The sequence below is a fragment of the Elephas maximus genome, chromosome 20 (assembly GCF_024166365.1).
Source record: "Elephas maximus indicus isolate mEleMax1 chromosome 20, mEleMax1 primary haplotype, whole genome shotgun sequence".
In the NCBI taxonomy this organism is placed as follows: Eukaryota; Metazoa; Chordata; class Mammalia; order Proboscidea; family Elephantidae; genus Elephas; species Elephas maximus.
This window is the reverse complement of record NC_064838.1, coordinates 80,060,426-80,072,718: the sequence shown is the minus strand read 5'-3', so window position 1 is coordinate 80,072,718 and position 12,293 is coordinate 80,060,426. Positions and strand designations below refer to the sequence as shown.

Below are 12,293 nucleotides of genomic sequence, written 5' to 3'. Positions count from 1 at the left end.
TTGAAATTCAAATATTTTAAATTTGAATATGAGATTTCTCATATTACCTGAGAGATTTTTCATGTTAAGATAAAAGTTAGGTAAATTTGAAGCTCCAACTAAAGCAGTTTATCATCCTTGGTATTATTGACATTTTGGTTCAGGCAATTCTTTGCTATGGAGTTCTTTTTTTGCTTTTTTTTTTTCTTATTGAAATTTAGATGAAGGTTTACAGAACAAACTAGTTTTTCATCAAAGAATTAGTACATACATTGTGTATGACATTGGTTAACAACCCCACTCTGTATCAACACTCAACCCTGGGTTCCCTATTACCAGCTCTCCTTTTCTCTCCTGCTTCAAGTCCCTGCCCCAGGGCTGGTGCGCACCTTTAGTCTTGTTTTGTTCCATGGGCCTGTTCAATCTTTGGCTGAAGGGTGAACCTCAGGAGTGGCCTCATTACTGGGCTGAAAGGGTGTCCGGGGACCATATTCACAGGGTTTCCCCAGTCTCTGTCAGGCCAGCAAGTCTGGTCTTGCTTTTTGAATTAGGATTTTGTTCTACATTTTTCTCCAGCTCTGGCTGGGACCCTCTATTATGATCACTATCAGACTAGTCAGTGGTGGTAGCCAGGCACCATCTAGTTGTACTGGACTCAGTCTGGTGGAGGCCATGGTAGATGTGGTCCCTTAGTCCTTTGGACTAATCTTTCTCTTGTGTCGTCTTTAGTTTTCTTCATTCTTCCTTGCTCCCAAAGGGGTGAGACCAGTGGAGTATCCTAGATGGCTGCTCACAGGCCTTTAAGACCACAGACGTTACTCACCAAAGTAGAATGTAGAACTTTTTCTCTATAAACTCTTTTATGCCAGATGAACTACATGTTCCCTGAGACCATGGTCCCTACAGCTCTCAGCCAAGCAATTCAGTCCTCCAGGGAGTTTGGATGTGTCTATGGAGCTTCCATGGCCTTGCCTCGTACAGGTTGTGCTGGCTTCCCCAGTATTGTGTACTGTCTTACCCTTCAACAAAGTTACCACTTATCTTTTGTCTATTAAGTGTTTTTCCATCCCCACCCTTCCCCTCCCTTGTAACTATCAAATATTGTTTCTTTTTGTATGTCAACCTTTTCATGAGTTTTTACAGTAGTGGTCTCATACAATATTTCTCCTTTTATGATTGACTTATTTCACACAGCATAAGGTCCTGTGCTGAGTTCCTTTTGTTTATGGATTTCTTTTTCATTTCTTTTGTTTTTGTAGGTTTTTTTTTTTATTGAGACTTTATGTTTTTCTCCTTTATTTTGATGAATAGGTTTGTTAACTTTCTTTGTAGTTACTTTGAAATTTACCCTTATCTTCCTAGGTTTGACCCAGCCTATTGTTACTTGGTATTGCTTTGCCTTACTCTCCATTATAGAGTTTTATAACTATACCATTTATTCTCTCTTTTATTATTCTGATGTTGTTGTCATTTACAGATTAACCTCTCTGGTTCGTTCCCTTTTGCAATTGTTTTGGTTTTTGATAGTCTTTGAGAGTTCATTTCCTACGTCAGTATCTGGCTGGTACAATTTTGTGTCCTAGATTCAGGCTGTAATTTGATGTTGTTTGTTCTCAGACCATAGGACTCCCTTTAATAATTCTTGTAAGTTTGGTTTGGTTTTTACATATTCCCTTAATTCCTGTTTATCTGGAAATGTCCTAATTTCCCGATCATATTTGAATGGAAGTTTTTCAGGATATATTTTTCTTCACTGGCAATTTTTTTTTCTTTCAAGGTTTTATATATGTTATCCCATTGCCTTCTTGCCTGTATGGTTTCTGCAAAATAATCAGAGCTTAGTCTTGTTGTTTCTCCTCTGTACATAACTTTTTGTTTTTCTTGAGCTGCTTTCAGGATTTTTTCTTTGTCTCTGGTTTTAAAGAGAGTGATTATGATATTCCTTGAAGTTTTTCTTTTGGGGTCTATCCATTTTGGTGTTCGTTGAACTTCTTGGATGGTCAGCTTTTCATCATTCATGATATTAGGGAAGTTTTCTGTTAGTAGTTCTTCAAAGACCCTCTCTGAGTTTTCCGTTTTCTCTCCCTGTTCTGGAACTCCGATCACTCACAAAATTTTGCTTTTGATTGTATCCCACATAATTCTCAGGGTTTCTTCATTTTTCTACATTCTTTTTTTCTGATTTTTCCTCAAACAGAGTTGTATTCAAGTGTCTGTCTTTGATTTCCCTGATTCTGTCTTCCATCATTTCAAACCTTCTCCTCACCCCTCCTATGGCACTGTCCATTTCTGAAATCTTGTTGTTTATCTTTTGGATTTGTAATTGTTGTTTTTGAATGATTTCTAGTTGTGAATTTAATTTGGCTTTTTGTTCCTGTGTTACTCTCCTGAATTGTTCCATTTTTTTTGTCTGTATTTGCCATGAATTAGTCCATTTTTTCCAAAAATGTGTCTATTTTTACCTCATTTTTATCTGCTTTTTGTTTCAACTCTTGGATTGCTCTGAATATTAAAGATTTGAATTCCCTCTCAGGTAGTTCTAGTATCTTTTCTTCTACTGGAAAGTCACCTGGTGTTTTATTTTGTAAACCTACTGGACCCATCCTGCCCTATTTTTTTTTTTTTTTTTTTTATGTTTTGGTATTGTCCGCTGTCTTTGGGACATTCAGTAATTATTTTCTTCATTTCTTGATTGTAGATTTGTTTGTTTTGTTCTGCTTTTTTGTTTTATTTGGTTATGTCTGAGCAGGTAGGCTGTGAGTTCCTTGTTGTTTGCTCATCTGTAGTCAGGATACTTTTTACCTCCTTGTCCAATGGGCAGGGCAGTCATTTGGCTATGGTGCAACAGGGCAGATCTAGCTGAAGGGGAGGGGCTGAGATGGGTTTTTTTTTTGTACATACTAGGGCTGACAGGGCTGGCCAGGAATCAGTGCTGGGAAGGTTCCAGTAGGCAGTGCCTGTGCTGCTTGGAGGTGTGGTGTTCAGTGCACGGTACAGGTAGGCAGGAAAGAGGGGGAAGGTTGTGATGTGTGGAGCTATTAGGGGTGTGGGAAAGAAGAGAGAGAGGAGAGAAAAACAGGGGCTAAAAACAAAGAAGCAATCAAAGAAAGAGAAAAAAAATGAGTGCTAAGGGAGCTTGCCATTGGAGTGAAGAGATAAGAAACTGAGAAAAGGAGAAAAGCAAAAAGAAAGAAAATACCTGTATAAAAAATTGGAGTAGAACAAAAGAAAAGCCCTCAGGACCCCCAGAGTCCCACTGGTGGGGCTGCTAAGACTGGGGAAGTGGATCCCATGCTTCACAATACAGCCTGGCTAGAAGGGGTATAGATGTCACACCAAACCAAGAAACCAAACCCAGTGCCATCAAATCGATTCTGACTCATAGCAACCCTATAGGAGTAGAACTGCCCCATAGAGTTTCCAAGGAGTGTCTGGCGGATTTGAACTGCTGACCCTTTGGTTAGCAGCCATAGCATTTAACCACTACACCACCAGGGTTTCACAGCACTGGGTATTCAGGAGACAGGAAAAAAAGATAAATGTAGAGAGAAGAGAACTGAGAAATCAAGACACAGAAACAGAAAAAGAGAGAAAAGAAAAGGGAAAAGAAAGAAGAAAAAAAAGAAATGCCTCAGGGATCCCACCTATGCAGCTGCTCAGATTGGGGGAGTGGCTCCTAAGCCATGCAGTGCAGCCTGGCTAGAAGGGGCTTCCAAGATGCAAAAAAAAAAAAAAACAGAACAAAACAAGGAGGGAAATAAAGCCCCAGAGATTCCAGCGTGGTGTCGCAGACCTGGGGAGTTGTTCCCCAGACAAGCATGGCTTCACAGCCTTTCAAGAAGAAGCAAAGATGGCACACGGAACCAGGTGTTCCAGAGAAAGGAGGGGGCGGTGGTAGGAGGCACGGAAGAAACCAAAAGAGATGGAAAGAACCAATATCAGCTCAGGAGCCCGGCCAGTGTGAGCAGGACAAATCCAAGCAGCCTGAGGCTAAAGCAGTTGTCTCCCGGCCAAGAGACTGTGGCTAGCGGGAAGCAGAGGATGCTGGAGGTGGTGGGGGGGAACAGAGGGTGGCTAAGAAAGCTTATATTTCTGGTTACCAGGTGGTCTGTCTCCTGCTGGGAACTTCGTGAAGCTGCTTTCCCCTACTCCCTATCTGCTGATCTCCTGTGTGGATGGAGTGAATCCAAGAGGCATGCATGCTGCACTTTCTCGCCAGCCGAGTGACCATATCCTACCAGGAAGCTTGGAGGTAGAGCGGTGGGGAGAGAATGGGAACGGGAAAGCACGTATCGGTGGTTACCAGATGCTCCTTCTCCTGCTGGGAGTTCCGCAAAGGTGCTTTCCCATGCTCCCTGTCTGCTCATCCCCGACTGGAATTCAAGATGGCAGATCCATGTTGCATTAGCTGATGGGGCCCTCTGTACATATCTCTCCTTGCTCTCTGTCCTCTGTCAGTTTCTTATTCCACTCGGTGCTTGGCTGAGTTCTCTATCCCTTCATTTGGCACTTCAGGTTCCAGGAAGGACATTTGTTTTACTTAGTTTTTTTTGTTTTTACTGTGGAGGGATGGCATGGTGCTTCTGTCTATTCTTGTTATGGAGTTCAGTCCTGGGCACTGTAGGATGTTGGACAGCATCCTTGGCCTCTTCCCATTTGATGCAAGTAGCACCCTTCCTCTCTTCCCTGACTCAGCCCTCAATGTTCTGACTAGCAGAACTGTCTCCAAGCATTGTCAAATGTTCCCTGAGGAGAGAAACCACTCATATTGGGAACCACAGAACTAGTGCATCAATAAACTAGTACAATATACATACAATAAATCTGGCCTTCTCATAAGAACCTTCAGCATTGAACTTTCTTGTTTTTACAAAGCTTGAAGTAGAATTCAAGGCCATTTTGTCTTAATCAAATATATCTTTCCTGTCACATCTTTCTTCATTGGACAACACATTCTCTCTAGACCTCATCTTAAATTCTGCAAGTTTGCCATGGACTTTCTTAACAGTACAACATCGTTTATGTTGTTTCTCTACTCTCTGTCATTTCCTCTTCTGGACTTAACTAAATCCTTAATACCCAGTCAAATTATCCTCCTCTTCTCTGTTGTGTGCCTAAAACAATATTTGGCACAAAATATACACAACATAATTGTATTGTTTGAATGAAGACTTTCTGACCTGTTCAGGTCTTGGATGGTCAACATTCAATTTGAACACAGAAAAAAGTAAATAATAGCACATATTAGAGTTGTTAACTTCATTCACAGGTGGTTCTTCTTTGACGTGTTAAATTTCTGGATCTTTGTATCTCTCAGTGGATAGCTAGATGTATGTTTGTTTGCTCCCTGCTCGTTGAACCATCCCTTTACATAGAATATTCCAATAGTTGTTTGATAAATTGCTTTGAGCTGGTTAAATAAAACAAGTAATAAATATCACAATCCAATTTTCTATTTAATAACATACCACTTCAAAGGCCAAGACATGTTTCTTTGGAATATCTTCGAGATACAGAAAAACATATTACATCATTTTATTGTGTGTTTAACTAACTCCTAATTAGAAATGTTTAATTGCTCACATATTTTTCCCTTTGGGATTTAGATGTGAGAGTGTTGGTCCCTAAGAACTGATGTCTGATGAGGAAGATGTTTTTAAACTTCTCAAAGCAAAGCATAAAAAGTCTGTCCATGCTCCTAAGGAACCAAAGCCTTCCTATGAGAGGTTAACACTTGTTCTATGAACACAGAAGGCACACCTCAAATGGATTCTGATAAATGTTGCAATTAAATGAATGTTTTTGTCTCTAAGTGTCATACTTGATTTTCTGCTAGAAAACGAACTGAGGCTAACAACAGTGTAGTAAGAAGGAGGGGAAAAGAGAGGAATCAGTCTGGTAAGTATTCTCGACAGAATCATACAATTTTACAGCTGCATGGGGTTCTATGAAATTATCTCTTATATCCATTGATTTTACACATAGAAATCTGATGTTAGAAGTGGTAACATGCCTGGAATAAGACAGTTTGTAAATCCTCAAACATGTCAAACAACGATAATAACAAAGCACATTTAGCACATTTTATTTTTTAGACAAAACCCAGAATAAATGGAGTCCAATTGTTGTTGTTAGTGGCCATCAAATGGATTCTGCCTTATGGCAAACCCATGTGTGCAGAGTAGAACTACTCCATAGTGTTTTCAAGACTGTGACCTTTCAGAAGCAGGCCACCAAACCTATCTTCCGAGGCACACCTGGATGGATATAAGGCAAATTTGGATGGGTTTGAACGTCCAACCTTTCAGCTAGTAACACTGTGTGGAACATTTACATCACCCAGGGACTCCTGGACTCTAATTAGGAATTGAATTTTCTGCTTATTGGAGAATGCCCTATCCTAATAACATAGAATCTCCAAAGTCCTAACCAGATCCTTTTATTACAGAGGTATGCAAATCTGGGCTGCTCAACTGGCCTCCAATTACCAGTTCCTTTTCTATAAAGACATCACCCTCAACATATTTTAAAGAGTTGTGAGAATTAAATTAAATGTGAAAGTACTTTGGAGATCATAAGATCAAAATATGTTGAAGCCAGGTATAAGACACTTGCCCAGAATTTATCTAATTTATCTAGCCAGAAATATAACAAATTTAGAAAAAGAAACACTGAGCAATATTCCAGAGTTCAGGATCATTGTTACATCTCTGCTTTGTTCTATCTACTCAGAGAATAACTCTTCTGATAGTTACACTGTGCTTATTTACTCTAAATGTATGCAAAATTTTAATAAAATGTTAATTTTATTAAAAACCTGCAATAAATTGGGGAAAGGGCATGATATAACAATGGCTACACAGTGAAATTTAAAGAAGCGTAATTTCATCCGATCAGCTATGCATAAATACATTTACAAATAGATACAAAACTTTTTCCACAAGGGGGAGGGAAATCAACTCCCTCTCTGTTGGCGGGGGGGGGGATGTATGTGTGTATTGACTGTCTACAAGTTGCAGAATTGTAAAATAGGGCAAGGGCAATAAAAGTGAAAATAACCCAAATGGGTGGATAGATGAGCCCATTTGAAAATTGCTTACAGTTCTTCCCTATACAAAGAATAGAAATGATTGTGGATACAATTAAAGTAGTTGCCTGGGTTGAAAAATATTAAATTTGGTAGTGTAAAGATTTCTCAAGTTGCATTCCATAGCTTAAATTCTGAATAAACTCAAATAGATATCTGAGTTGACCTAGAGTTGCTTGCTGTATTGCTCCTTTGAACAGTAAAGAAACAAGATGGTGAGGATATCGAGACTGAGGATGGAAATTTATTTAACACCATTATAACTTGATGAGAAATGTGCTGTCGTTGACATTTGATAAATGAAGTTGACACTAAGAGATTTATTGTCTTGCCCAAGTATTCCCAACTACTGAGTAACAGGGGAAGGATTCCGCACTTCTTACTAATTTAGTCTTTGAGCTTGATACATTATCAGTGGATTTCAAACTATCTAAGGGATCCTCTTTTTTTTTTTTCTCACAGGCAAACTAGATCTGAAAGTGAGAAATACATAGCTTCTGGTCTTCCAAGCACAACTCTTCACCTGGAAAGTAATGACTTTATCTGTTGTGGAAATAAATAAATGCAACACAACTGGGAATGAAGTCTAATTATTCCGTTTTCTATAGCACGGTAGTAAATCACCATCACTTGTAAACCCTGGTGGCGTAGTGGTTAAGTGCTACGGCTGCTAACCAAACGGTCGGCAGTTTGAATCTGCCAGGCGCTCCTTGGAAACTCTATGGGGCAGTTCTACTCTGTCCTCTAGGGTCTCTATGAGTCGGAATAGACTCGACAGCAGTGGTTTTTTTCTTTTTTTTCCTGTGTTTGGCAGGGACTCAATGAAGGCAGGGATGTGACAAATCTTATAGTGAGAAAAAAGGAAGGCTTAACGTATGCTCTGGTTGGAGGTTGTTGATACCAGGAAGCTGGAATTGGGCTAATTAGAAACAGGGCATTTTATGCAATTGATTGGGTTGGGGAGCATGTTTGTCTTTTTCGGGTTGATCCTGAGTTGGAAGCGAGAAACTGTTTCTATTCTTTTGGAATCTAGACTTCTGGGTTAATGGAGTTCAGGTGAGCCACCCAGGCCATTTGCCCTTAGGTGTCCTTTTGAGCCTTGAGGCTTTAAGGAACTGGCTTCCCTGGAGTCAACTTCAGGTTAAACAACAGCCCAGTAAGCGCCTTAGCAGAGACCGTTTGCTTTGGGCATTGGGCACTTTTAGAGAATGACCTCTGAGCAGCCAGGCTGGAGAAGCAGGAACTCCATGGTCTGAATAGAAAATGTATTGCCTGTCCTTACTGGCTCTTTCTACAGCTGACTGACCCTGGAGCCTTGTAAGTGCTTTGAGGCTGTCTCACGAGAAATTAACATGACAGTGACATTTAGGGGAGTGCCCTGCCAGACCCAGATACTTAGGATTGTTGAGAGCTGGCCACCTTGAGAACCAACACATGTGACCCTTGTTAAACAAGCATTGTGGTATCGCATCCAAAGGTGACCCAATGACCTATATGACTTTCTTTCACTGTTCTGTCTTTGGAGCACCTTCTTGATACTTTCGGGTTGATGCTATCTCATTTGAATTGTATCTACTCACAATAAATACAATTTGTTACACATATTTCTGGTGTTTCTCTGCACATTTAGATTTTTAATAAAAGCTAGACAAAATAGTTAAAAGCCTAAATGTGCAGAGAAAACACCAGAAATATGTGTAACAAATTGTATTTATTGTGACTAAAGTGCTACAGCTGCTAGCCAAAAGGTCAGCAGTTCAAATCCACCAGGCGCTCCTTGGAAACTCTACAGGGCAGTTCTACTCTGTCCTCTATGGTCGCTATGAGTCAGACCCGACTTGACAGCAATGGGTTAATGGGATAGACAAAATTATGGGAAGCTGGCAATATATAGGCCAAATTGTGATTGCTCTGGGTCAATTATTGCGAATGTTTGGATTAGGCTTCCTAGGCTATTTGCTGCAGAGGTTGCGTGTCAGAGTTCTATTGTGGTATATGGTCTGGCCATTGCCCATTTGTATACTCAATCTCTCACTATTTATGTATTAGGGATTATCCTTGATTTATTCAATCTTTGTTGAATTAGAATTTACTATGGGTCAGGATTCAGGAGCCCTGGTGGCACAGTCGTTAAAAGCTCAGGCTATCAACCAAAAGGTCGGCAGTTTGAATCTACCAGGTGCTCCTTGGAAACCATATGGAGTAGTTCTACTCTGCCCTATGGGTCGCTATGAGTCAGAATCCGTTCATTGGCAATGGGTGGATCAGGATTATACAAGGCATTGGTTATACAACGTTGGAAATTAAAAAAAAAAAAAAATTGAAGACATCATTCATGCCCTCAGAGATTATACAATATAGGGAAATATAGGAAAGGAGACATATAATAACCAACAGGTGAATAAAGAAAAATGTTTGTAAATTGCGACAAGTGCTATGAAGAGAATGACTAGGATGCAGAGATAGAGAATAATGGAGAGATCACATAGAGTTAAACAGTGGAGACCTTGCTGAAAAGTCAGCATTTAGCTTGAGTGAGTCTTGGCAGCACAGTGGTTAAGCATTCAGCTGCTAACCAAGAGACTGGCAGTTTGAACGCACCAGCTGCTCCTTGGATAACCCTATGGGCAGTTCTACTCTGCCCTATGTATTTGCTATGAGTCAGAATCAACAGTTTTTTTTTTTTTTTTTTTCCTGGAGAATAATGCTTGTAGGAAGAAGAATATCCTGGGTAGAAGAAATTGCATGCGCAAAGGCCCTGTGGGACAGAGCTCACAGCACTGCACCAAAGCACCAGCCTATGAGAGTGAATGTCAACTAAAATCCCATTGTTCTGCATTAGCTGAGCTGTTCTCTGGCAAAAGGCAGAGACAACCTGAATAATTAGCTACATTTTCCTTTGCAAAAAACATGAGCCTACTAACCAATTTTTTACTAACCAAGCTGTAGGCACATGAGGTACATCATTTCAGAGGTGAGAGCTTTCCCTTAGATCCACCAACACACTGTAGAGACAACCAGTGGCTCTGCTGAGGGAGGCAAGATTTAGTGGGTTAGAGGGAGTTTGTGTGATTGGAGGATGGTGAATCAGAGGAGAACAGACTGGATCAGACAAGACTGGAGATGAAGCAGCTGATAAATTGGCTTGTGCAAGAGATAGAGGAAGAGATGAAAGAAGTAATGATTAATATGTTAGTGGAAGTTGTGTGGATTGGACAGAGATGAGATGTTTAGTTGTGGAATTTTGGATGCACAGAATGTGGTGGAGGGGAGAGTTAGAGAAATTATGGGTGAAGCCAAGGTTTGGAGTCAGCAACTAGCTTGAGGGTGGTGCCATTTAAGGTGGAAACAAATAGCTTTCAGGAATAAGCAGTGGTACATTAGCAATTTGGATTAAAAAATATAAACTTCTGCCGCTAAAATATTTGAAAACCTATGAGTTATGTTGGATTAACTGTACACATGACTAAGTGCTATACGGATGCACCAATAGATTTTAGAATGACTGTTCTATTTATTTTGGCATTTTTAAATTTTTTTTTGTCAATGTCCAGGTTATTGTTGACATTGTCATCATTACTCTGTCACTGCTCCAGAAATCACAAGGCACTGCAAAGAGATGGAGGAAGTGAATGGCACAGAGAAGACTGAGTTCTTCCTCCTGGGATTTAGTGACCACCCAGAACTTCAGAGGCTTCTTTTTGCTGTGTTCTTTTCCATCTACTCCGTGACTCTCATGGGGAACCTTGGGATGATTTTATTAATCACAAGCAGTTCCCACCTGCACACCCCTATGTACTTTTTCCTCTGCATATTGTCCTTCATAGATGCATGCTACTCTTCTGTCATTGCTCCCAAATTACTGGTGGACTTGGTTTCTGATAAGAAGACAATTTCTTACAATAGCTGTGCTACACAGCTCTATTTTTTCTGTTTGTTGGTTGATACAGAATCTTTCCTCTTGGCTGCCATGGCTTATGACCGGTACATAGCAATCTGCAACCCACTGCTTTATACTGTTATCATGTCCAGGAGAATTTGTGGCCAGTTTGCAATGGGAGCTTTTTGGGGGGGCACCATGAGCTCAATTATTCATACCACTAACACCTTCCACCTCTCTTTCTGCTCCAGAGAAATTAACCATTTCTTTTGTGATATCTCCCCATTATTTTCACTGTCCTGCACTGACACATATATGCATGACATTGTTCTAGTGGTCTTTGCTAGTTTGGTTGAAGCTATCTGTCTTTTAACAGTTCTTCTCTCATATGTCTTCATCATAGCAGCCATTCTTAAGACAGGTTCTGCTGAGGGAAGAAAGAAAGGCTTCTCCACTTGTGCCTCCCACCTGATCGTTGTCACTATCTACCATGGTACCTTGATCTTCATTTATTTGCGCCCCAGCACAGATCATTCACTGAATGTCGACAAAGTGGCCTCTGTGTTCTATACATTGATAATACCTATGTTGAATCCCCTGATTTATAGTCTAAGGAACAAGGATGTCAAAAATGCCTTTAGAAAACTTATCAGTTGAAAATTGCTTTCTTAAGAAAGGATGAAATAAGACTTGAAAATGTTTCAACAGTGCCTGTTTCTTGGACTATGGTTAGAATGTTGGAGATATTAAGTTCAATATGGATGTTCTCCAAATTTGCTGGTTATTAGATCTCAGCCAGAGAATAGGTCAGGTACTAACATCAGAACTGGCCCTCTCATATCACTTGTAATTATGTCTATCTCTGCCATTTTAAAGTGCAATTTGTAATATTATTTCTGGAACAGGTTTACCCTTCATTTTATCTCTTATATTTCATGTCCTTACTCCTTTCCTTTCCCATCCTAACCTTCCACCATGACTACTCTCAATATTGGATAAGCCATTGGCATACTAAAATTCCTGGTTTCATGAATATGTAAAAAAAAAAAAATAGAATTCATTTAGCCTCTATTTCAATTAAGTTTTATCTTGTGTATATATGTGTGCATTGTAGGTTAGCTGTTCAAATCCTACTCACTCTAAAAAGGACCTGTTCAAATATAACCTCTACATATATATATATATATATATTTTTTTTCCTGAATCCCCCTTCAACTACAGATGATAACTCGCAATCTGAATGCCACTTAAATCTTAGGTGTGCTTCTTTTAACACCCTCACCAATTTCCATCTTAATCTGAAGCTGCATGTGACTGTGTTCTATAACTCTGTTAAAAAAAAAAAAA

The 12,293-nt window shown here is 39.8% G+C and overlaps 1 protein-coding gene across 1 annotated transcript; it reads left to right on the top strand.

The window, feature by feature from the left end:
* Positions 1-10,685: 10,685 nt before the first annotated feature.
* Positions 10,686-11,603, top strand: LOC126063790 (olfactory receptor 5I1-like). Its single transcript, XM_049862173.1, has one exon. The coding sequence runs from the start codon at positions 10,686-10,688 to the stop codon at positions 11,601-11,603; it is 918 nt and encodes a 305-aa protein (XP_049718130.1).
* Positions 11,604-12,293: the final 690 nt, after the last annotated feature.